This window comes from Macaca mulatta, chromosome 4 (assembly GCF_049350105.2).
Source record: "Macaca mulatta isolate MMU2019108-1 chromosome 4, T2T-MMU8v2.0, whole genome shotgun sequence".
Classification (NCBI taxonomy): domain Eukaryota; kingdom Metazoa; phylum Chordata; class Mammalia; order Primates; family Cercopithecidae; genus Macaca; species Macaca mulatta.
Window position 1 is genome coordinate 102,719,337 of NC_133409.1, and position 27,372 is coordinate 102,746,708.

General features: G+C 35.8%; 1 protein-coding gene across 9 annotated transcripts in view; it reads right to left on the reverse strand.

The window, feature by feature from the left end:
• DOP1A (DOP1 leucine zipper like protein A) overlaps positions 1-27,372 on the reverse strand; it is a 105,816-nt gene that overhangs the window by 55,106 nt on the left and 23,338 nt on the right. For 5 of the 9 annotated variants that reach the window (XM_015136843.3, XM_077999700.1, XM_077999697.1 and 2 more), the window contains exons 2-6: positions 17,546-17,638; positions 17,254-17,444; positions 13,549-13,730; positions 5,306-5,476; positions 2,791-2,980 (exon numbers count right to left, since the gene is read on the reverse strand). In XM_015136843.3, the coding sequence (XP_014992329.3) occupies positions 2,791-2,980; positions 5,306-5,476; positions 13,549-13,730; positions 17,254-17,391 (681 nt within the window). In that variant the 5' untranslated portion in view covers positions 17,392-17,444; positions 17,546-17,638. The remainder of the gene's footprint in view (positions 1-2,790; positions 2,981-5,305; positions 5,477-13,548; positions 13,731-17,253; positions 17,445-17,545; positions 17,639-27,372) is intronic. The other 4 variants (XM_077999698.1, XM_077999696.1, XM_077999699.1 and 1 more) reach the window with 1 other exon arrangement.

Consider the following 27,372-nt stretch of genomic DNA (forward strand, 5'->3'; position numbering starts at 1 on the left):
AACTTCCGTTTTGTAGGCAACAGTTTTACTAGTGAATATTTCCTGCAAATACAAGAAAAACACCATACATATATTTCAAACCTGCCTTTTTCATTTAACATGTTTTAGAGATCTTTCCTTATTATTAAAGAGCTTCATTTCTTAATGGCCAAAGTATTTTATTTCATACATGAACTCTAATTTATTTAACTAAGTTTCTAATCATGCGGACTTACACATTTCTAAACACTATTGTAAATAATGTTACAATATATAATACTTACATAACATACATCTGTAAGATAAATTGCTCAAAATAGAATTGCCAGGTCTTGGGGTATGTGCAGTTACAATTTAAACATCATAATGCCGTTGGGCATGGTGGCTCACCCCCGTAATCCCAGCACTTTGGGAGGCTGAGGTGGGTAGATCACTTGGTCAGGAGTTGGAGATCAGTCTGGCCAACATGTTGAAACCCTGTCTCTACTAAAAATACAAAAATTAGCTGGGTGTGGTGGTGCATGCCTGTAATCCCAGCCACTCGGGTGGCTGAGGCAAGGGAGTTTACTTGAACCCTGGAGGCAGAGGTTGCAGTGAGCCAAGATTGTGCCACTGCACTCCATCCTGTGTGACAAAGTGAGACTGTGTCAATAAATACACAGCATAATGCTTTATATTAGGTTTCTATCACTTTATATTCCCACCAGTTTTACATGACAATTTGTTTCTCCACATGCTTGCTTAGCTATATATGGGTTTTTTTTTTGTTTTTTTTTGTTTTTTTTTTGTATTTTTGCCCATCTGACATGAAAACTGGCTTGGTGTAGCTAAACTTTTATTTCTTTATTACAATGTTGATCATCTCTTTATGTCTGAATTATTTTTATTTCCTTTAAGTTAATTATCTGTTCAAATCCATTTTCTACTTGTTTTTATTTGTCTATAGTAGCTCTTTGAATATTAGAAAGAACACTCCTTTGACTGTGATATTTGGGAATTATTTTTCCATGTGTGTCATTTGTTTAAATAAGTCAAAAATGATTTGTTTAAAATTTCCATTAAATCATTAAAAAGAAATGTAACAGTATATTTTAAAACCTGAATTTAAAAAGTGTAGCCATTTTGGAAAATAGTTTGGCAGTTTCTAATAAACTTACGCATTGAAGAAAAAAGTAAATCTCTGGTACCTTGGATTAGATAATGGTTTCCTAACTATAACATCAAAAGCACAGGCAGCAAGAGAAAAAAAATTAGATGAACTGGACTTGATCAAAATTAAAACTTTTTTGCTTCATGGGACCCTATCAAGAATGTTAGAAGACAATCTACAGAATGGGGGAAAATATTTTCAAATCATATGTGACAAGGGTTTAATATCCAGAATGTATAAGGAACTCCTACAATTCAACAACAAAAAGGCAAATAATCTAATTTTTAAGATGGACAAAGGATTTGAATAGAAATTTATTCAAAGAAGATATACAAAGAGCCAATAACCAACCACAAGATGTTCATTGTTAGTCATTAGGGAAATGCAACTCAAAATGACAATGAGAACACTTTATACCCACTGGGAGGACTATGATAAAAAAGACAACAAGTGCTGGCAATGCTGTGGAGAAACTGAAACCTTCATATACTGCAAGTGGTAATAAAAATTGGTGCAGTCACTTTGGAAAAAAGTTTGCCAGTTCTTCAAAAAGTTCGACAGTTACCAAAAAACTTGGAAATGGCACTACTAGACGTATACCCGAAATAAACGAAAACACATGTCCATACTAAAACTCATACATGAGTGTTCAATCGGGCATTATTTTTAACAGCCAAAAAATATAAACAACCCAAATGTCCATCAGCTGATTAATGGTATATGAACACAGGCCAGGTGCAGTGGCTCATGCCTGTAATCCCAGCACCTTGGGAGGCTGAGGTAGGTCGATCACCTGAGGTCAGGAGTTTGAGGCCAGCCTAACCAACATGGATTTAAAGAACACAAAAAATGAGTCCACTTATATACAGTATGGTTTATGTAACATTCTAGAAAAAACAAAACTATAGAAACAGTAAACAGATCAGTGTTTCTAAGGGCCTGGGAGTGTAGAGGAAGGGGAGTGACTGAAAAAAAGGCACAGAGGACTTTTTAGGGTGCTGTAAATATTCTGTATCTTGATTGCAATAGTGGTTATATGACTCTATGTACTTGCCAAAATTCAGGTAACTCTACAGTGTAAGAAGGGCTAATTTTGGTGTACATAAATTAACTTCAACAAATCTAATCAGAAATATGCATTAAAATATCAGTAATGTCATAATCATATGGGGAAAAAGTAAATTACGATCAATCAAATTGTTTAATTTTTCAAAATGATCCCTGAGGGTTTTGTATTTCTTGCTCTTAAGAGTATAGCACTCTAGAGATACAAAGCTTGCCCTCTCTTGTTAATCTTGAAATTAAAAAGAAAAATACTGTATAAGTAAGTAATAAATGTGATTTTTCCTCCTATTATCTTTCACTATCTGTTTTAGTACATCTTCTCACATAAATTCCATATGGAATCTGGCTATATTACTTTATCTAAAATTCACTTCTTATAAAGAAGGCTATGAGGCCAAGGTGAGAGGATCACTTCAGGCCTGAAGTTAAGCTTTTAAAAACAATAATTATTATTTTGGCCTTTAATTTTCCTTGATAAATGTAAGCTCGATGAAAATAGGAACTTTGTTCATTATACAATCCTCAATATATGTCTGGAATAGTGTCTGGCTCTAAAGAAATATTTGCGAAATGAGCAACCATATTTTTAGACCTACCATTAGCTCAATATCACTGCCAATTATATAAAGTTGATCTTCCATAGAAAGCTTCCTGTTTAAATGGGCAAGAACATACGTGATTCCAGGTAAACGCACAGCAGGACTGGTGAGAAGACTACCCCACAGGGCACTGTAGAATGCTGACTGGTCCACAGCAGCAGCAACCTTTTCCAACAATGTATTTGTTCTGAGGTATAAATAAAGTGGTTTAAGAAGAGAAACACTTAGTCTCATATTTTAAAAAATAAATCATTCTTTTCCAAAGATGTATGCAAACATCCATGTTATAGTCATATGTCCCACCCTGGAAATAAGTGTGATAGACTGAAAGAAGAATATACTTTAGAGTCAGAGGACTGAATTTAAGTCCTGGCTCCACCATTTACTAGCTGTATACGTTGAGGAAGTCACTTCATTGTTCTTAAAAGTTCAGTCTCCTCATCTGTAAAATGAAGAGAACAACGACAACAAAACACTCCACCACAAGACCTACCTACCTCACTAGGTTGTTAAAGTACTCTAAGTAATAAAATATCATATACATTTTAGTTAATAGTAATCCTATAGTAGAATAGATGTTCTGTTGACTTTCTACAAAATCTTAAAAGGACATTTCAAATCTTTCTTTTTGAAATCACACACTATAAAGTTTAAAACTTTAATGAATTAGATCTATGATAAAAATCAAAGATGCCTTACCACTTTAATAAGGAATACAGTTAAAGATTACTTTTTAGAAGAGGGAAGAAGTGGGGGGTGGGCTAAAAACTACCTATTGAATACTATGCTCACTACCTGGGTGAAAAGATCATCCAAACCCCAAACCTCAGAGTCATGCAATATACCCAAGTAATAAACTTGCACATGTACTCTCTGAATCCTTTCTAACATAAGATAAACAATGAGTAACATAAAAGTCTATTACACTGTAGCATAGTGAAGAGAATTTGATGAGTCACACTGTTTACTTGCTACTTAATATTAACACTGTAATTTCTTCTGGCCTCAATTTATCTATGTGGTAAAAGAATAACATTTACAAATTCTTTTATAAAACTTATATGGAATACCTAGCAAAACATTAACAAGATAAATCATAGGATACCACAGTTATAAGGATCATTATTCAATTTCTATGTTAAATTTTTAATTATAACTAGCAGAGTTATAAGTGGATCAAGTCCATGCTTCCTTTAGAGAAAAATAACTATTTTAAACAAAACTGATTTCCAAGCTAAATGAAATAATTTCATATTACATTTATGAAACTGTAGGCAAATAAGTAAAAAACTAAAATAAATAAAAGAGGGTCGGATGCGGTGGCTCGCGCCTATAATCCCAGCACTTTGGGAGGCTGAGGTGGGTGGATCACGAGGTCAGGAGTTCAAGACCAGCCTGGCCAAGATGGTGAAACCCTGTCTTTACTAAAACTACAAAAATTAGCCAGTCGTGGTGGCAGGTGCCTGTAATCCCTGCTACTTGGGAGGCTGAGACAGGAGAATTGCTTGAACCTGAGAGGCAGAGGTTGCAGTGAGTTGAGATCAGGCCACTGCACTCCAGCCGGGGTGACAGTGAGATTCTGTCTCAAAAAAAAAAAAAAAAAAAAAACAATTAATAAAAGCAACTGATTAGCTTTGAGGACAAAATTATTTTTTCTCCAAGGAGCCTTTAAAAAGGTAATTCATTATATTAAGAATTAGATTCTTACTGCATGAGGAGAGCAGCTGAAAAATAGTAACTAGGCAATGTACTTGAATAAAATATTTAAATAATTATGTCTACTCATAAAGTAAGTTTGGTATTTTCTATTTTTGCTACTTCAACTCAGTGTTTTAATAAGAATATTAGTAATGAGTTATTAGAGATACTTAATGCCATCATGCATTGCCTACAATTATCAACTCCCCAAAAATAATAATAGGGTCCAAACAGATCAAATAACTTCATTTGAACAGTTAGGTATCAAGAGTACCACGTCAACAGCTAATGAAACAGCACTGCACTGGTACTAAGCTATTTTTCCCCATCAGCAACTTAAAAATTGTTAGTGCATAGACTAATCTTCCATTCTTATCACTAATCTACATGTCCTATCTGTTATATTATTTTAAGTTATGGGTCACAATTTTCTTGAGTGACTTATATGTGCTTGGCAAAGGACTAGGTGATTTGCTATTAGAATAACACAAACAAAAGGATATTATGTTTGTTTTAAAGATGAGGAAACTGAATAAAGTTCAGACATTAAGAAAACTTCCCTAAGCTCAGTGTCTGTATAGGCAAGACTTCAACTCAGGACATCCACCTCCGAAGTCTATGCTTTTACCACTAGCTATATTTTCAGTATGATACACAGACTAAACTATAATGTTTCATTGCTATAGAAATATTCATGTGATATACTGAACTGTCTAGAATAATTCATTCGTGATGCTAAAACATATTTTACCTAAATATGCTTACTGACAAATCCATGACTTCAATTACATAACTGCACCAAATATGATCTTACCTCTCATAGTACTCTGATCCTTCTTCTAAGCCAGGAAGAATACCAGTAAGCAATCCCTGTAGACCAGGTTTCAGTGTTTTACCCAAAGGCAGATAATATATCTCATACAAACTGAGCAATGTTGGCTTCACAGACATGGCAGCATTTGCAAGAAGAGGAAATAATCCAGAACTATTAAAAAAAAAAAAAAAAAAAAAGACGAGGAGAGGGAAGCAAAATAACTATACAATATTAATTCATACACAATTATATGTATAAATATTTTATTTATTTCTGATGAAAAAGTTATACTGATTGGCGTAAAATGATACCTGTATATTAATGACTACATCCATTAAAACAGACCAGTTCTCTCACCTGGGTTTTATACTTATAAACCCAATAGCTACCTAGCTGTTTCACAAAGTCCTCATATTTCACAATTCCAAAACAGAATTCTCCCCTGATGTGCCCCAGCAAAACATGTGCCTTCCCTGTAATAACTGTCATGTCAAAATATGGCATCACTATCTATCTGGCTGACCAAAAGCTATAAATCTAGGACTGATCCTTGACTCATGCAATCCTCCTGCCTCAGCCTCATGAGTAGCTTTAAAAATCTTCTACTCTAACCTGGCTGGGTAAGTTGGCTCATGCCTGTAATCCAAGCACTTTGGAAGGCTGAGGTAGGAGGACTGCTTAGGCCCAGGAGTTTAAGACTAGCTCAGGAAACATAGTGAGACCTCATCTCTACAAAAAATAAAAATTAGCTGGGCACAGTGGCATGTGCCTGCAGTCCCAGCTACTCGGGAGGCTGAGAGTAGAGGACTGCTTGAACCTGGGAGGTAGAGGCTGCAATGAGCTGTGATCATGACACTGTACTCCAGCCAGGGTGACAGAGTGAGACCCTGGATTCAAAAATTAAAAAAAAATAATAATTTTCTATTCTAACCTGCAATCAGTTATCAATCAAGGTCATCAAGTTCTCTCTCCAAGTCACTCTCCTAGATATTTTTTGAATATAACAAATTGTATCTCCACCAGATAGCTACCTAGAAGCAACTGCTATCGTATCTTACTCTTCATGTTTTAACATGTATTGGTTTATTATTGCCCTGAAGCAGCTCTCGGTAAAACCTTTCAATGAGTTCCCATTGCCAATGAGGCCTTTAACATCTTTTAAAAAATGGCTACTACATACCTCTGAACAGTCCATATATACTCACCAATTTTACTCCTGTACCCTCTGCTCCAGCTATACTGAAGAATTCCTTTCTAGTTCCTTTCAGAACCTTCTATGCTCTTTTTAGTGCCCATACCTTTCCATATGCTGCTCTGACAGATACAATTCTCACTCCCTTACTTATACCCTCTCTTTGGGGGATTCCTAAACTTTCAGGCCTCAGCCTAAGAAGCCATTTCCTTAGGAAGACTATCTCCTAATTAGACTAGGTTAGGCTCCCTATTTGATGTTCTCATAGTACACAATATTTACTTACCAAAACGCGCTTATCATTCTTTATTTGAATTGCTTAATGTCTATCTTTTCCAACAGACTGTAAATATCAGAAAACAAAAGACCATGACTATATTTTTATTTCTGTATCCTAAGTTTCAAGCACCATGTCCTGTACTTAGCAAGTGAAGAACAAATGAATTAGGAATCTCTCTTGCTCCTAGTTTATAAAAAATAGAAATCATCAAGTAAGAATGGCTTCAGCTTTCTACTCTTCTGTCTCTCATTTTAGGTACTGTTTGATCTAAAGATACAGCCATAGTCTCTCAGTCTCTTCCAGGCTACCTTTTTTCCAATGTGCCCAGGGCCATGACCCGCCTGTCCAGGGACCTGCATCATCCACTATCGTTTTTCTTTTCTGTAATTTCTTTCTTCCTGAACTGACATCTTTGCTTTTTAATACAAATGTACTCACATATTTCCTCATAATTCTAAAACAAGAAAAAAGTAACAGCAATAACCAAACCCCAAAATCTTTATTCTAACTAACCTTCTGTCTTAAAGCTACCATTCTCTATCAATTATTAAAATACATATATAAATTTCTTCTATTTATTACCTTCCATCATCAATCAATCACGATACTTCTACTCCCTCCGCTGAAACTGTTCTCATTTTGGTCACCAATGTCTACCAACTGCCAGATCCAATGCTCTATCTTCAGACCTTATCCTATTTAATTTAACATGTGATACTTTAACCAGAGCATTCTCTTGAAGCACCCTTCCTTCTTGACTTCCAGGACTGCTTTGTCTCCTGGTACATTTTCGCTTTTTTTTTTCTTAGACGGAGTCTCACTCTGCTGCCCATGCTGATGTGCAGTGGTGCAACTGGCTCACTAAAACCTCCATCTCCCGAGTTCAAGTGATTCTCATGCCTCAGCCTCCTCAGTAGGTGGTATTACAGGCACTCACCACCACACCCGGCTAATTTTGTATTTTTAGTTGAGATGGGGTTTTGACATGTTGGGTAGTCTGGTCTTGAACTCCCAACCTCAGGTAATCCACTCACCTCGGCCTCCCAAAGTGCTGGGATTTACAGGCGTGAGCCACTGAGCCCAGCCTCCTGGTACACTTTCTATCTCTGACTCTTTTTCACAGGCTACTTTCCCCCACCTGATATTTAAATACTGAGACTCCTAAATACTCTCAAAATGTCCTCATTCCTTTTTTCCTCCTTGTGATTTACAATGTACCTAGGTAATTTCAATTATTCTCTTGGCTTCAACTGCCACCTAAATGCTGACTGCTTTACAGTATCTGTCTAATCTGCAATCCAGATTTGTATTACCAAAAGCTCACTTTACATACCCATCTAAATATTTTAAGGCATTCAAACTCCACTTCTAGCCTTCTTAGTAACATCTTTGTACACTGTATCACATTAAAAAGAAATAAGCTTGAAGAGGCAATATGGTATTACATCATGTAATAGGTTATAGAACTTTAAAAGCATTTGTATTTAATTACGTTAAACCGTAAACCTTGAAATGAAAAAATCATTAATTAAAAATAAACATATCTACATTTAATATAAACTTTAGTTTTTAAAATAGTTAATACTTCAAAAAAGTATAGAACAATGATATCATTTACTCCATAACGTGTGTGTATGTATACAAGAATATCTGCCATATTTAGAAATGGTATTCTAGGTTTAATTTTATGTAACACACTGATGATAAAAATAGGTATACTACAAATGAAGAATAACTGTGCTGCTTAAACTTTCTGTTAAGAGGTAAAAAGTAGCAGGCATGAATTATGTAAATCTTGCTTTAAGAAAGGAAAATCTATCAATTATGAGATAATCACATGCAACACTGATTCGGCAATGCTCAGTTTTCTTAACATCATTCTTTGAATGTATTATTTACTACTATTAAAAATACCTTTACTGGCTTTACATACTATTTTTAAGACATCCATGCTCGACTGGGTGCAGTGGCTCATGCCTGTAATCCCAGCACTTTGGGAGGCCAAGGCAGGAGGATCACAAAGTCAAGAGTTCGAGACCAGCCTGGCCAACATAGTGAAACCCTGTCTCTACTGAAAATACAAAAATTAGCTGGGTATTTTTTTACGGTGGTGGCATGTGCCTGTAATCCCAGTTACTTGGGAGGCTGAGGAAGAATAATTGCTTGAACCTGGGAGGCGGAGGTTTCAGTAAGCCAAGATTGCACCACTGCACTCCAGCTTGGGTGACAGAGCGAGACTCCGTCTCAAAAAAAAGACATTCATGTTCATTTCTCTTTAATAATATTTCCTTGCTCATTTCTCTTTAATAATATTTTGAAATATCAAAGAATTGAGTATAACAAATAGCATTTCTTTATTCATTAAACACATATTTATTAAGGGTCTACTATCTGTCAGTTCCTCAGGATCCTGAGAATAGAGCACTTAATCACAGTAAGAAATCCCTGTTCTTTAACCTCATAAAGCTTTTTTGGAGAGTATATATGTACATATTTTAATTGCTTGGTTATTGTATCTCTTAACACATACATACATATCAGATGGTGATAAATGTTAAAGCAGAGGAGAAAAAGTTACAGGAGAATAACAAGGAGACTAGAGCAGAGGCAGGTTCTAAATAGGGTGGTCAGAGAAGGCTTATCTGAGTAAAAATGAGAGAGTAAACACATACACAGTAGGAAGGATCAGTAAAACTAAAAGTTGGTTTTTAAAAAGACTAACAAAACTGATAAACTCCTGATAAGACTGATCAATTAAAAAAAAAAGGATGGCTTGAGTCACCAATGTCAAAAGTGAAAGAGGAGACATCACTATAGATCCTACATGTTACAAAGATAAGAGTATATTATGAACTTTAGGCTGATGCACCTAAAAATTTAGTAAAAACAGGCAAATTTCGAGATAAAAAACTTACTAAAACTGACATAAATAGATTTGAATAGTATCATAACTACTAAAGAAATTAATCTGTAATTACAAATCTTCCCACAAAGATAAATTTCAGATAAAACCTAAATAATTACACCAATGTTATGAAAACTGTTGCACAGAACGGAATAAGAGAACAATATGAAATTTAGCATAAACCTGAAACCAAAATTAGATAAAAATGTAAAATCATAGCCATTCTCTACTAAACAAAGATGTAAAACTACAAAAAAAAAAAACCAAAACAAAACCAAAACAAAACAAAACAAAAAAACAAAGTAAGCAAATCCAGTGATACAAAAAGGACTCTAAATCATGAGCCAACTGGATATATTCCAGAAATGAAAGGCTGATTGAACCTTCAAAAATATTTAACATTTTCTACCTGAAATGAGAAATAAGACAGATATACTTGACCCTACTCTCTTTAACACTCTACTATAGACCCTAGTCAATACAATAAGGCAAAAAAAGATATAAAATTATTAAAATCAGAAAAGAAAACTCACCATTCACAGATAGTGTGACTACATCTCAAAATTCCAAAAGCTATTAGAAAGAACAAGTGAACTTGACAAAGTTTCTGAATACAATGTCAATACAGAAAAACACCTTCATATTTCCACATTCTAGCAGCAATATACTAAGCAAAGATTCCTTAAATAAGAAGCAAAAAGGACTACTTAATAAAAGGTTGATAAATCAACTAAAAAAAACTTTCTTCAAAAGACAGCATAAAGAACTTTTGGTTCTTCAAAAATACCATTTAGAAAGTTTTAAAAGCTGCAGAATGAGGGAAATATATATAGTTGGACAGTAGGGGTTTCCACTAGAAAGGGGTAGGAGGGAACTTGCTGCATTGATAAGAATGTTCTATATCTTATTTTGAATGGTGGCTACAAAATTGACTAAATTTGTCAAAACTTACCACACATTGAACATTTATGATCTGTTCATTTTATTGAATGTAAATTATATCAACAGTTTAAAAGAAAAGTTAAGTGGTTAAAAAAAGAAGAGACAGACAGAATTAGTGACCTGGAAACTAGGTCAGAAGAAATTCCTGAGAATGCAGCACAGAAGGACAAAAAGTTAGAAAATATGAAGAATGGTTAAGAGATGGAGAAGCCATGGTGGGAAGACCTAATAAGTGGGGAGAGAACAGATGTGAAGGTAATCTCAAAAGATAGTGGTTGCAAATTTTCCAAAATGGGTGAAAGGCATCAATTCATCGATTAAAAAAAATTTTTTAATGGTTTTTTGAGGAAAAGGTGGTATTTGGTTACATGAATAAGTTCTTTAGTGGCGATTTCTGAGATTTTGGTGCACCCATCACCCAAGCAGTGTATACTGTATGCAAAGTGTAGTCTATTACCACTCACCCTGTTACACCCTTTCGCCTAGGTCCCCAAAGTTCACTGTATCACTCTATGCCTTTGCATCCTCATAGCTGAGCTCCCACTTATGAGTGAGAAAATATGATGTTTGTTTTTCCATTCCTGAGTTACTTCATTTAGAATAATGGTCTCCAATTCCATTCAGGTTGCTGTGAATGCCATTATTTCATTCCTTTTTATCCAATTTATAGATTTTTTTAAAGTCCAACATATACCAACAGAATAAATAATAATAATAAAAAAACCTACCTAAAAACATATCACAATAGAACAGAATACTAGGGATAAAAATGTGGAAGAAGGACCATTTCAGATAATAACTAAGCAAGTCCTCTGAGGAGCTGACATCTGATCAGAGACCTGGATTTGAGAATTACAGATCAAGAAAATAGCAAAGAAAACGAGGAATAATAAGCAAAGAGACCTGTTGACCTGAGTGGAATAAATTGGGGGGAAAATAATAATAGTTTAGTTTTAGTTTATTAAGAGTTGAGGTCACTGACAGAGCCAGGGTCACAGTACTTCAGGAATTATTCAAAGCCATATTAAAGCCTTTTTCTTATTTTTTTTTTCTTAAGTGTGCTGAGAAGAAGTCAATAGAGCTTTTTAGCAAGAGAGTAACATTATTTAATATATTTAAAAGATTACACTGGTACTATGTGGAGAACAGGGTAGAAGAGGATAAGAACAGATGGTGGATGAATGTTAGGTCAGTGATGAAGCCCAAGCTAGAGATGATGCTTAGACTGCATGCTGCCAGTGAAGGTTCAGGGAAGTAGATGTATTTGAGACATATATCAGAATAGTAGCTAACATGTATTAAGAACTTACTATAAGTTGCCCATTGCATTTTACATATATGAAGTCTTTCAATTCCATTAACCACCCTATGAGGTTGATAATCTTATTTCTGTTGTGCAAGTGAGGACACAAACACAAACAGGTGAGGACAAAGGCCAAAGATAACAGAGCTAGTTTGACTCTACCATCTCTTCTCTTAACCACCATGAGACATAACTCTGAACAACAGACTATGTACACCAGAGGTGGGAAAACGTGGGTGGGGAAAACAAGGTAACAAGTGTGGCTCTCGGATCTGAGGGTTGTATAAATGGATAGATGGTGATACCATTTATTGAGCTTTAATATAGTACATTGCAGGAAGGTCAGGTTAATAGGAGAAGAGGAAAGTTTAAACAGGTTGAACTTTAGTTGCCTTTCAAGATCTATATGGAGATGTCAAGCAAGCAGGAGTTTAAAGCTGCTGCCAGCACTGGAAATGTCCAGTTGGGAGTCAGCATATAGAAGATAAAACAGCTGTTACCACGGGCAGGAGGAAATGGGAAATGTCACATGAATAAATCTAGAGATCTAATGTACAACATGAAGACTATAATTAATAATATTTTATTTGGGATTTTTACTAAATGAATAGATTTTAACTGCTCCTGTCACATACACAAAAAATAGATAATTATGTAAGATGATGGCTACATTAATTTATCTATAGTAATTGTTTCACTATCTGTAGGTATCTCACATCATGTTGTGTATCTTAAATGTACACAGTAAAATTTAAAATAAAAAATAAATCATGGGTATGGCTAAGTTTGCCTAACGAGAGATTACAAAGTGAAAATATAAGAAGGTGCTGCACTAAATGAGCCCTAAGAAACTCTGTGTGGAGTCTGGGTAAAGGAGGAAAGACTGGTAAAGGACACTGAGAAAGAGTAACTGAACAGAAAAATGTGGTACAATGAAAGCCAAAGGAAAAGACTGTTTTAAGGGGAGAAGAGTCAATGATGTTGAAAGTTGCTGAGAGATCAAGGTATCCTATCTTTTTCTCAGACCAGTTTTCAAGCTTAAAAAGGTAGAATGTACTATAGTCTCAACAACTTTGAAGGAAAACTTTTAATAAATGGTATCTAACAATAAAACAACAAAAAGACATTAAAGACTGTTCTACATTTTTCTGAATCACTTAACTCAAATATTAAGATTGATATTTGAGGCCAGGCGTGGTGGCTCATGCCTGTAATCCCGGCACTTTGGGAGGCCAAGGCGGGCAGATCACGAGGTCAGGAGATCGAGACCATCCTGGCTAACACGGTGAAACCCTGTCTCTACTAAAAATACAAAAAAATTAGCCAGGCGTGGCAGCGTGCGCCTGTAGTCCCAGCTGCTGGGGAGGCTGAGGCAGGAGAATGGCGTGAACCCGGGAGGCGGAGCTTGCAGTGAGCCAAGATCCTGCCACTGCACTCTAGCCTGGGTGACAGAGCAAGACTCCGTCTCAAACAAAACAAAACAAAGAGTGATATCTGAAAACTTCTAATCATTAAGGAATTTTCAATTTTGTAGTTTTTAGTGAGAAAGTATAAAATAGTTTAGCAATACATTTTCTTTATATTATTTGTGTATATATAGAGAGAATAAAATTCTTCTTACCTATATAAAAAAAGATCTTTGGCAAGTCGCTTAGGTCCAATTATTTTGAAGATAATTTCATATGTTTCAAGTGCCTTCCGATGAACTCCACCTGGTAATGCTGGATGTAGACATTGAGCTAGGCGTTTGCCTATGGTCAGCTTTTTGGGTACTACTTGGTACTTTGCATTATTCTGTAAAACCTTGAAGAAAGCATTTTAATGTAGTTGAGAAAAGCAAAATATTGCATTCATTTTACTTCCATTTTCTAGCATAGTATTATAAAAAATGTTAATTGTAGATCTTTGTGTTTTGTTAGCTACATTTGCCTACATACACCATATTTAAAGTTAAAACTGAGGAAATGTTACAAACTTTATTAATTTGTTTAAAAAATAAACTCGTTACCTGTTAACAGAATAACATTTTTAATGAAAAATGATATTTTCCAAAACAAATTTATGGAGAAGAGAGGCATTTTAGATTTTTTTTGGTAAATTTTTAATATATGATGTGAGAAGACAGCTGGAACATGGAATGTTATAGCCTTCAACCTATTTTTACTACTTTGAAATAAAGTCTGGCCTCACAATAGATATTTACAGTTACTTGGAAGAGGTATAACCATTGTCCCAGTATATCAAATTATAGTAAGTAATTCTAATGTTTATAAGAAAATCTACATGAGATTATCATTGCCCATTTGTTTTTATAAACTGATTTTTCTAACTGGACAAAGCAACTTTTGCTTTATTTATTTCAACCATAACATTTCCTTAGAAATAATGGTCAGGGCAGAATTTCTGTACACAGATCCTATCTTATCAACCACTCAAAGGAGATTAGTTATGTAAAGAAGATCTTATAATAAATGTAATCCTTTAGTTTGAACCTAGAATTCAGTATTATAATCAAGTATTGATAGAACGTCACAAAGTGAAGACTCAGAATGAATAGACTATATTAGAACTAGAATTTAGAAGAAATATACAAAGACTTATTTTACAGAGGAATAAACAGGTTGACATATTAGGTTGGTGCAAAAGTAACTGGATTTTTTTTGCCATAATATATGAAATGACCAAAGGCAGTATAAGAGTGTGTGTGTGTGTGTATATATGTATGTATGTATATATAGGAGTATATATATGTATATATGAGTGTATATATATGTATATATAAGAGTATATATACACACACACACACGTAATCCTTGTCTTGTTCCATCACAATTTTGGCTAAGTTTCATCGACAACTTGGGTCTTCTTCTTTGAGTTATCTAGATACCATGAAATCTATTTTCATGAATATTGATTAATCTAAAAATTATGTACCTAGTTAGGCAAATTAATTTCCATCATTTAATGACTTGCCTTTAAAAAGAGTTCCCAGTATATCTTCAGAAACAGACTCTTCAAAACCCTTTAAAAAAAAAAGAACTTAACTACCTTTAAGCAAACTTGTACTTTTAGATGAAATTTCTTGTGGATGTTGTAAAGAAATAAAGAATTATTCAAACTTCAAATGATAAATGTTAGAAGTTCTAACATGTCAAACAGAAGCTTCTGCATCAAATTTTAAGACAAAACCTTGACATACTGAAAATGATTATTTTTCTTTTTATGATATCAAAGTGATTATCTGTCATATCAGGTTGAAAACTAGCATCCTGGTGTGGTACTGTGAGTGAGAGTGTGTCTAGGTTTTCATCCATGGTTCCTGGCTCATAACTCCCACAGCCCTTATTATAATATTGGGGAACTTTGGGCCTCAGAAGCAGGCCTCAAAAAACAATTTCTCTCTTTTTCCTGCCCTCTGCTCATCTTTTTCTCCCTAAGGCAGGAATCTTCCTCTACCTTTCTATCTCAGAGCTGGCCGTAACAAAATTCTCTAGACTACTTGGTCTCATTGTAGGTCAAAGACCTCCATTTCAGAAGGGGTCCTGCCCCATACCCAGAAGGAACGAATGCTGTACAGAGAGGCCAAGAAAAATCTGACAGACGGGTCTTGCTGGGCTCCTCCACTTTGTCTGTTAGTATTAGATCAAATCTTTTATGTCCTAACACATTTCCACACAGCTGTTCATGCTTCAATCATGCCTATCCAATGAAGTCTCAAAAGGCCCAAAAGGATGATTAGAGAGCGTCCAGGCCAGCTGAACACATGTGGAGGTTCCTGGAGGGTGGCGCTCCTGGAGAAGGCATGAAGGTTCTACATCCCTTCACCCAGACCTCACCCTATGCATCTCTTCACTTGTATCCTTTGTAATGTCTTTTATAATGAACCAGTACCTTAAGTTCTGTGAGTCACTCTAGCAAATTAAACCTAAAGAAAGGATTGTGGAACTTTATAGCCAGTTGATCAGAAGCACAGGTAAAACAAACTGGGGCTTGTGATTGGCATCAAAGAGGGGAACAGTCTTATGAGGCTCAGCCCTCAACCTGTGGGATCTGATACTATCTCCAGGTAGATAGTGTCCAAATTGAACTGCAGCACATCCAGCTGGTATCCACTGTAGAACTGCTTGCTTGCTGGTAAGGGAGAAATAATCACTTGTTTTAGGGTTATAGAAGTCTTCTGCATTGATTGTTGTGGTGTGAAAGCAGAGGAAAAACAATATGTATTCTTTTCCCCACACATCTTAGTATGTATTTTAAGACAAATTTCTTTCCTAATTTGTATGTTAAGCTATTTGATAGGCTGGGTGTGGTGGCTAATGCCTGTAATCCCAGCACTTTGGGAGGTTGAGGTGGGAGGATCACTTGAGGCCAAGAGTTCAAGACCACCTTCGTCAACATAGCGAGATCCTGTCTCTAAAAAAACAAAAATAATAACTAGCCAGGCATGGTGGCATGCCTGCAGTCCCACCTACTCAGAAGGCTGAGGTGGGAGGATCCCTTGAGCCCAGGAGTCTGCAATGAGCTATGATCATGCCACTGGACTTCAGCCTGGGTGAAAGAGTAAAACCTTGTCTCAAATAAAATAAAAAATAGTTTTTGGAAGACCACTCCTTTCCTATCTAAGCCCTTTAATATTTAGAAGCACTCTCATTCAATAACAATTAAAAACAAAAAACAAAAAAAAACCTTAACTATGGGTATGCGGTGAAAAAAATTGATGTTTAAAAAATAAAAAGGTCAAAATGAAGAGCCAGAAGTTGATCAAAGATGCCACAACAATAACGTAATAAAAACCAGACATGTCAAGAAGAATTACTCAAGGACAAGCTGCAAGGCATAAGCAACTGCTTGTATATAATTGCCTTTGTACGAAGTACCGAATTATAACTATAGCTTGCCAGGATAGAAAATGTTTCCTTCTGCTATATACCATTTGGAAAGAACACAGGAATTACTGCTTTCCATTTGTAGGAAATTCATTTTGCTGCCAGGAATTCCAGCACCATATCTGATGCTCCATTATGGAAATTTACTAGCCCTCATAGCATATTTGCTTCCTTTTCTTTTGTTTTTATAGCTAATACTCATGGCGATAACTACATATTTTTCAAGCACTGTTATTTCTTTGAATTAAAACTTCCAAAGCCTTAACAATATGCTTGACTACACAGGCATGCAACTCATGAAGAAAAACAGCACTACCAATAGTAATCTAAGGTTCATTTATGTTTTTGCATTCTTACTTCAAGATTTAGAGAAATCTAACAAGTACAAACACAGATTTCTAATTTTTACTCCTTTTATGAAATGGATAATACAGACATACCTTATTAAGTTTTCCAAGTGCTGATATCAAATCTGCCCATTCACTGGAGTATTCAAAATTCTTTAGTGCTTTGTCAATTGCGGCTACATAGTTTCTGTATTTGGAGTCACTCAATAACTCCAGCTCTTCTGTGTTCATCCTCCCACAACTTCCCACTAGAGACCAGTTCCAAACTCATGTAAAGTCATTACCTACAAAAGAGTTTGCAGGAGGAACCAAGGTTACAAAGTATTAAAATGGGTTCATATGATCTTACTACAAAGGTAATGACTAACTTGAAAATGTTTCTTACTGTTAGCAGTGGTTGAAACTCTCCTCAGCTAGTGTTCAGGGTCATGGAAGTATTCAAAGACAGCCTAAAAGATAACTACTTGTGTGTTCTTTCCTAGGAATTGGAAAAACGACTGAAAATTTAGTCAGTGAAATTTTCTTATACTTATTTCAATTTAGAAAATTTTATTATACTTCAATTTAGAAATCATGCTATTTCTCTGTCATATTTGTTTATGTAACATTTCTGATATATATGGGTGTGTGTATATACAAATATGTATACGTATATATGTACATATATATACACACATATATGCTCCTCTACTTTGTTTTGATCCTAAAATACACTAAGTCTGGTTAGATTGGAAGAATCAAGAACACAGGGGAAGAAAGAAAAAAAAATGACTCGGAGATCATTTTATTAAGTAGTAAGTGAGCATCTAATATGAAGGCCCATTAGCTGTTAGAATTAGACTTGACTTTAGACTTTACTTCGAATAAAACTGACAAGAACATGTGGTGGTTTCAAGTATGTCCACAGCTGAGTACAGTGGCTCACACCTGTAATCCCAGCTACTTGGGAAGCTGGAGGATGGAGTATGGCCTAAGGTCAAGGTTTCAAGACCAGCACTGGCAACACAGTAGATCCTGTCTCTAAAAAAAAAATAAAAATAAAAATTAGCCAGGCAGGGTGGCACCTGTAGTCCCAGCTACTCAGGAGGCTGAAGTGAGAAGACAGCATGAGCCCAAGACATCAAGGCTGCAACGAAATATGACTGGGTGACAGAGCAAGATTCTGTCTCTATTAAAGTGAAAAAAACAAATTTACAAATTCTTTGGTATTTCTTTGAAAAAGTGGTGCCTAATCCCCCAGCACCTTAGGGTCAACTTTGTGACTCATTTCTAATGAAAAGAATAGGGTAGAAGAGACAATGTGTAACAGCCAACAGGTTATAAAAGCACTTTGGTTTCCTCTTTACTCTCTTATCATTAGTTCTGCGGAGGAGCTAGCTGCCACATCATGAAGACACTTTCAAGGAGCCCTATGGAGAAGGCAGGTCTCGTGACAAGGAGCTAAAGCTTTCTGTACAGCCATGTGATTGAGCCATCTTAGAAGCACATCCTCCATCCTCGGCCAAGCCTTAATTTGACTGTGGCCCCAAATGGCATCCTGACTATAACTTCATGAGCAACCCAAAGCCACGATTACATAAGCTACGTCTCTCAAATTCAAGACCCACAGAAGATTTTGTTATAGGCCACTGAGTTCAGCGGTAATTTATTATACAGCAATACATAATCTAGGGTAATAGGAAGAATTTAATTAAGGTTCTACTTAAAAACCAGTGTGGCTCCCCTTTAATTTTTCTGGTATCCCAACTGACTTCTAACTAACTCGGTACCTTTCTTTAGAGCTGGGTGCATGGACCTACAGGAAGGTCTGAGAGTGGGCCTTAGGGGATGCTAACACAATTCAACCAAGGTAAGAATAGTCTTTCCAACAAGTAGTTTGGGATAACTGAATATCCCATGTGCAAAAGGACAAAGTTGACTCCTTCACATCTACAGAAAAGTTACTTTAAAATAGATCAGAGATCTAAATGTAACAGCTAGAACTATAAAACACTCAGAAGAAAATGTAGGATTAAATCTTTGTGACCTGTGGCTAGGCAAAGTCTTCTTAGAAATAAAACTGACAGCCAGGTACGGTGGCTCACGCCTATAATCCTAGCACTCTGGGAGGCCGAGGCAGGCGGATTGCTTGAAGTCAGGAGTTCAAGACCAGGCTGGCCAACATTTTCATCTCTACTAAAAATACAAAAATCAGCCAGTTGTGGTGGCTCATGCCTGTAATCTCAGCTACTCGGGAGGCTGAGGCAGGCCTATCACTTGAACCCAGGAGTCCGAGGCTGCAGTGAACAAGACCACGCCACTGCACCCCAGCCTAGGCAACAGAGTGAGATTCCATCTCAAAAAAATAAAATAAATAAAATAAAATAGAAAACCAAAAACACGAGCAACAAAAGAAAAAAAGAAGTAAAACTTTCATGTTGCAAAGAACATCAAGAAAGTGAAAAGACAACTGACAGAATGGGAGAAAACAAATCCTCCATACATCTGATGAGACTTTAGATAATAAAAAAACTCTTCAAAGTCAATAATAAAAAGACAAATAATTCAAAAGTAGGCAACAGATGTGAATGGACATTTCTAAAAGGAAAATGTACAAATGGTCTATAAGTACATAAAATGACACTCCACATAATTAGGGAAACAAATCAAAACCACAAGAATATTTCACGCCTACTAGGATGGTTATAATAAAAAAGATAGACGATAATAAGTGTGGTATGTAGAAACTGGAACCCTCATACACTGCTGGAGGAACATAAATTGATATGGCTCCTTTGGAAAACAGTCTAGTAGTAGTTCTCCAAGGTTCAACACAGAATTACTGTAAGCCAGAAATTCCACTCCTAGGTATGGTGGAGACACAAGAGAAATGAAAATACATGTCCACTCAAAAACTTGTGTGAATGCTCATAGAAGCATTATTCATAATAGCCAAAAGAAGAAATAACCCAAATATTCATCAACTGACACACAAATAACTAAAATACAATGGAATATTATTTGGTCATGAAAAAGAATGAAATAGTGATACAAGCTATAACACACATGAACCTTGAAAACATTATAAAGAAGCCACTGACATAAGACCACATAGTATATGAGTCCATTTATACGAAATGTCAAGAATAGAAAAATCTATAGAGACAAAGTAAATTAGTGGTTGATTAGAGTAGGGGGAGAAGAAGAAAAGAGGAATTGGTGTGAAATGGAGAATGAACTCAAAATGAATATAGGGTTTCTTTTTGGGATGACAAAAGTGTTTTAAAATTGATTGTAGTGATGGCTTCACAACTCTGAATATATTGAACACCATCATATTATATATATATGTGTGTGTATACATATATATACACATACACACACACACACACACACACACACACACACATATATAGTTTGTTTTTGAGACGGAGTCTCACTCTGTCACCCAGGCTGGAGTGCTGGAGTGCAGTGGCGCCATCTTGGCTCACTACAACCTCCGCCTCTTGGACTCAAGCAATTCTCCTGTCTCAGCCTCCCGAGTAACTGGGATTACAGGCGCCTGGCACCATGCACCGGCTAATTTTGTATTTTTAGTATAGACGGTGTTTCACCATGCTGGCCAGGTTGGTCTAGAACTCCTGACCTTGTGATCCGCCTGCGTTGGCCTCCCAAAGAGCTGACATTACAGGTGTGAGCCACCACGCCCAGCCCGTATTATATACTTTAAACAGGTGAACTGCATACTCCAAATACATGAATCACCTTAAATTACATGTAAAATTTACATGTCTTACATTTTACTGGGGAGAGTCTACTTCTTTCATAATGTTCTCAAACAACAGTTTTTTTTTTAACAAAAAGGTTAAAAACTACTAGAGAAGATAGCTAATGAGTAAAATCTGTTTGTATTGAAAAAAGCTACAAATCTTTTGATTTATAAAATCAAAATTTCCTTGGTTAAGGTTGTGCCAAAGAGAGGCAATACGAGTTTCCCAATTCTCTACTTCAATTATTTTATCCACAAAAATGAAAACAAGTCCCAAATCCTATCTTTGGAGAGAGTAATCACCTTAAATGTGATTTCATTTGACATGAAATGATTTTGCTTCAGCATATCATGTGCCAAGCACTATGTTTAGGTGCTGACTAGAGAGAACATCCCTGACCTCATGATACTTTCATTCCCAATTGGGACGGTGAGAGTAGGGAACAAAATAAGATAGTTAATCTATTTTTCTCTTTAAAACTGGATATTTGATGCTAAGGGACTTAAAATAATATAAAGTTTATGTGGGGGGAAAAAACACAGTCATACAATACTTCTTCCTCACCCCCATCCACATTTTTGCTGTCTGTGGGGTTTCAGTTAACCTCAGTCAACCACAGTCTGGAAATATTACATGAAAAATTCCAGAAATAAACAATCATAAGTTTTAAATTGCATAGCATTCTGAGTAACATGACAAAACCTCTCACAGAACAAAGTGAATCCTTCCTTTGTACAGCGTATCCACGCTACAGATGACAACTGCCCATTAATCACTTAGTAGCTGTGTGGGTTATAGACTGTTGTGGTAGCACAGTGCTTGTGCCCTTATTTTACTTAATAATAGCTGTAAAGCGCAAGAGTACTATGCCTAATTTGTAAATTAAACTTTATCATTCGTATATATGTATAGAAAAAAAACCCCAGAATTTACAGAGTTTGGTACTATCTGCAGTTTCAATCATCCATTGGGGGGGTCTTAGAACATATCCCCGGTGAATATGGTAGGGGGTGGGCACACTACTGTCCCTTCATGCTTTGGACTAAGAGCAGCAAATCAAACATAAAGCAGTATTGTGAAGTACTCTGAAGAACTCACAATAAATAGGAACTTAAATATGTGAATCAAAATAATCTTAACCTTGCACATCAAATTAATTTTTGTTTTATATAAGGATTTGCTATGCAATTTTCCTACCAGGAAAGTTCTTTGAGAGCAGGAACTATGTTTTATACATGTCTCTATGCTGGACAACACATAACTTACAATAGTGAGGCTACAGTTGGACTCATGATCAATGTGTTTAAACATAATAAAAACTGGTAATTTAAAAAGATACAAGCTATTTCATTATCAACCCATGGTTTCTAAAACTTTTAAATACTAGATTTAACCATAAACACACAAACACAGCATACACACAAAGCAGTATCTGTAGGTATGTTAGATACAAAAGACCAGCACATTAAACAAGTAAAGCCATAAACTTTGATAGCTAATTAAACAGTTAAATACTAACAGTAACATATACGGAATGAAGGTTATAGTGAACACAACCTAAAACATTTCTAGTTCTGTTTCTCAGAAATCAGAAGGATAGCAAAACTAAATTAAACTCAGGGAAAATATCAACTTGACTGGATTTTCTGAAAGCACATAAAATTTGTATAAAATAACTAAATTCCAATCAATGAATGAAATAATGTACTTGTGGTAGATGGAATAAAACACATGCATACATTTTATCAGCAGGAACATTTTTTTTCTTTCCTTAGCAAGATTTCCAGAATAAGATATAAAATAGCATTCATTTTGAAGATATATAATACTCAGTGCATGAGGAAGATTAACCTGCAAAGCAATTTAGTAGTAATTTCTATTAATGAAAATAGGGGTTGTTTATCAGCCTAATAATATAATTTTTAAGCAATATTATCTTAACATACACATCCTTCAGATAATCTTTTCTTATTTGCTATAAAAAAGCCAATTAATAATGACCAGTTAAATTTGTAAGGTTTATGACTCTTGTATGCATCTACAGCTAAAAAGTTTGTTCAGGTAATTAATTTGAACTTTCTTACCTTTTTTTTTTAGGCAAAAAATTCCTAAATATTTAAGTATGATTAAAAAGAGTTCATATAGCTTAAGACACACAAAAACACAGAATATTAAAAGCAAAATCTTAAATTACTGAAAAATGAGAAGGGACATTTTGCAGAAGTTTCATCAGCAGAGCTGCAGTATTACTTTTCATGTGAAAAAATGGTTGATAGGGTTTGGCTGTGTCCTACCCAAATCTCATCTTGAATTCCCACTTGCTGTGGGGAGGGACCTGGTGGGAGGTAACTGGATCATAGGGGCAGGTCTTTCCCATGGTGTTCTCATGGTGGTGGGTGAGATCTGATGGTATTATAAGGAGGAGTTCTCCTGCACAAGCTTTTTTTTTTTTCTTTGCCTGCCGCCATCCATGTAAGATGTGACTTGCTCCTCTTTGCCTTCCACGATGATTGTGAGGCTTCCCCAGTCATGTGGAACTGTAAGTCCGATTAAACCTCTTTCTTCTGTAAATTGCCCAGTCTCAGGTATGTCTTTATCAGCAGCGTGAAAACTAATACAATAGTCAAATCCTAGGACTAAAAATTTAGTTGTAATTCCTCAATGACTTTAATGCAAATAAAATTACTCATTATATGTCACAAGAGAAGTGTAAAGATACACCATCTTAAGCCTTTCATCCAATATACACATACAAATTGCAGTTCTCAGGTATTCTCCCCCATATTTTATTTTATAATGGCTTAGGTCAATACTTCTCAAAGTATCTGTAGTGAAAGATCAGTATTTCCACCCAACCCATCACTGACCAATACTTTTCTAAAATATAAAATCATGTGCTTTAGTTGTTGCAGTAATATTAAATTGCTATAAAAGTTTCTAAATGTTTACTTTTATCTCTGTACTTATTTCATCATGTCTCTTAACAAGGTTTGTGAATATCACACTTTAAACACCACTGGCTTAGATCATAATGCAAATATAACGTATCCCCACGGTGTATCAAACTTTGTACCGTGCCTCTTCTTCAGTATAAATACAAAATAAATACACATACTCAATAAAGCAGTGTTTCACAGAAACCCCAGGCAATGACAAGACAGGCAGTAGAGGGTAGGGCCTCCAAGAACAGGAGTTAAAGTCAAGATGGCCTAAATCCAAATCCTAGCTCTAATACTTAGCAGTTGTATGACCTTAGGCAACATGCTTAATTTTGTCAAACCAGTTTTCCTTATCCATTAAAGAAGATGAAAATACTTATACTTGAATGGTTGTCAAAATTAAATAAGTAACATACTAAAGTTATCAGAGTGCCTGGCACATAGAAAATGCTCAAGAAACAGTTGTCATCATTATTTCCTATGAAATCAAAACAATACTAGGAAGCAAGTACGTTAATTATGAGGGGTAGTAGGTTATAATTAAGCATCAGATGTGGCTCTGAATTTCTTGGCAGCAAACTGGAAACCTGAGGACTCACTAACCTATCTTGAATTGTCCTGTGAATATAAGTTAAAATGTAGAATTATTGCCAAACATGTTTTATGGCTTTGTGAAACTGTATATATTTAATACACGTATTTGATGTTTTGACTAGTGCATGCACCCACCCATAAACCATCACCACAATCAAGATTCTTCACTACAGTTAAGATACAGAACATTTCTATCATCTTAAACTTTATATCAAACATTTACATCATCTCTGTTAAATGAGCTGTTTTGTTTGCAATTAACTCCCTCCTCTCAATAACTTGCTACTTTCCAGGAAATACAGTAACAAACTATTTAATATAACCAGAAAACTTAAAAAAATAAAAATAAAACTTCTAGTTTGTTTAAAGTGATGCAAGTAAATCAAAGTTGCATTTGTAATCTTTCTTTTAGGGGCTGTTAATCATAGTTTCTCTGACTTGATCTTTAGTCCACTGGACAATTATTTGCAAATACTTTCAAAGTTACAACTCAGATAAATTGGACCTGAATTGTCATGAAACATAATTTAGTGTCATGTTTTGTTTCACAAATATAACATATATCAAATATAAAAATAAAGCAAAAAAGCTGTTTATGAAAAAAGATAAAAGCTGTAGATTTCTCTGGGCAAGTTATGCCCTGTGACAATTAGTAGGTAGTACAGATTTGTTTTTACACTTTATAGCGTAAAAAGCTAAAATTTAAATAAGAAAAGAAATATTGCATCATACCATCTCAATTTTTAAAGTTCATTTTAAATGGCGATAAAAAGTGAGTAGACCTCACTTCAGAATAACACCACAAAGATACTTTGGCTAGTTTTCTATCATTAGCTGCATTTTCCCTTTCTCTCCTTCCTTTGCCACGAAAGGCAGGGGGAGGGCTGAAAGAGAAAGATTCACTATTACTCAATTCTAAAGAGGTATCTGGGGACTAAGTATTTCTAGCACATTCCAGGAATATAAATTAATGAATTATTGTAAGCACCACGCAATGGGGCAAAAAACCCTGCTGTTGATTATGGAAGAGAACATCGGGGGAAAAAAGCTATAAGTAGATGCTCTTTCCAAACTTTTCTAACTAATGAAAAATTACCATTCAGTAATTGTTATCATCTAATAGATGTAACATTAATAATCTATTTCATTTTGGTCAACAGTTCTAGGTTCCAATGTTGGTACTGTCACTAAATAATCTTCAGCAATCATTTATTTAGTCAATTCATAAAGCCAGTCATTCCAGAAAGCTGGAAACTTCCCTTGAGTATTAAAAATATGGATGGAGGCCAGGCATGGTGGCTTACACCTGTAATCCCAGCACTTTGGGAGGGTGAGGCGGGCAGACCATGAGGTCAGGAGATCAAGACCATCCTGGCCAACATGGTGAAACCCCATCTCTACTGAAAATACAAAAATTAGCTGGGTGTGGTGGTTCATGCCTGTAATCCCAGTTACTGGGGAAGCTGAGGTAGGAGAATCACTTGAACCATGGAGTTGGAGGTTGCAGTGAGCTGAGACCACACCACTGCACTCCAGCCTGGGGACAGAGTGAGACTCCATCTCAAGAAAAAAAAAAAAAAAAAAAAAAAAAAGGATGGAAGACAACACTTACTAAGTATTTTACGAACAGGTTATTGTCACTCATTATAAACCTGACACTCTGTACTTCCCTAATCCGATCCAATCTCCCATGCTCTTACTGTTGTCTCAACTTTCTTTTTTTTTTTTTTTTTTTAGACGGAGTCTCGCTCAGTCGCCCAGGCTGGGGTGCAGTGGCCGGATCTCAGCTCACTGCAAGCTCCGCCTCCCGGGTTCACGCCGTTCTCCTGCCTCAGCCTCCCGTGTAGCTGGGACTACAGGCGCCCGCCACCGCGCCCAGCTAAGTTTTGTATTTTTAGTAGAGACGGGGTTTCACCGTGTTAGTCAAGATGGTCTCGATCTCCTGACCTCGTGATCCGCCCATCTCGGCCTCCCAAAGTGCTGGGATTACAGGCGTGAGCCACCGCGCCCGGCCTAGGAAACTTCAGATATGTGCTCAACAGATCATTAGCCTTTCCTCTGCACATCCTGTCACCTTCTAGTCTTAATTATGTCATTCCTTTGCTTAAAACCCATCAATGGTTTTCCTCAAAGCTTGTCCTGTCACCTTCTAGTCTTAATTATTCTCTGAGGACAAGACCTCTTCTAACCTTACAGTGTACTTACTAAATACCAAGAACTGTTCGAGTGCTTTGTGTATTTTAATTAATCCCAGTTGATCCTTTGTAGTAGGCACTATTACTCACATTTACAAGTAAGGAAACTGAAAGACAGAAATGATATGCGATACAGCTAGTAAATGGGAGAGGTAGGGATTTAAACACAAGCAATTTGGCTTTAGAGTCCTAACTCTTAGTCATTACTCTTCACTTTCATGGAGGCTGTTTTCCTTCTCATACCTATCCTACCTTAGGGGTAAAGAGTGTGGAATCTTCCTCTTTATACTTATCTGACAAAACTCCAATCCTGGTTAAACGACATGTTTTGTTTGTTTGTTTGTTTTTAGCCTGAACACGAGCAACATTGGAGGAAAAATCATACAATTAGGTTGACTTGAGTTGAGAAGCACAAACTTCAAATAGGTACTCAACACTATCCTAACCCACTCTGTGTTTCCTTAGTAAACTTACGCTCTTGACACAACTATTTCATAACTTCTCTTCTCAAAATCCTAATACTGTCTTCCCTCCATCATTGCTAAAGATCTAGTTTCAAACTTAAGAAAATGGAAGCAAAAAGAATATTCTTACCTTCCCTCCAACAAATCTGTAACCTATCTTCAACTATACCCATATTCTCTACTTTTCTTCCCATTATGAAGGACAAAGGACCTTCCTCCCATTAAAGGCCTCCCTCTTGCTGTGTTCTGAATCTGGTCTCCTCTTGCCTTC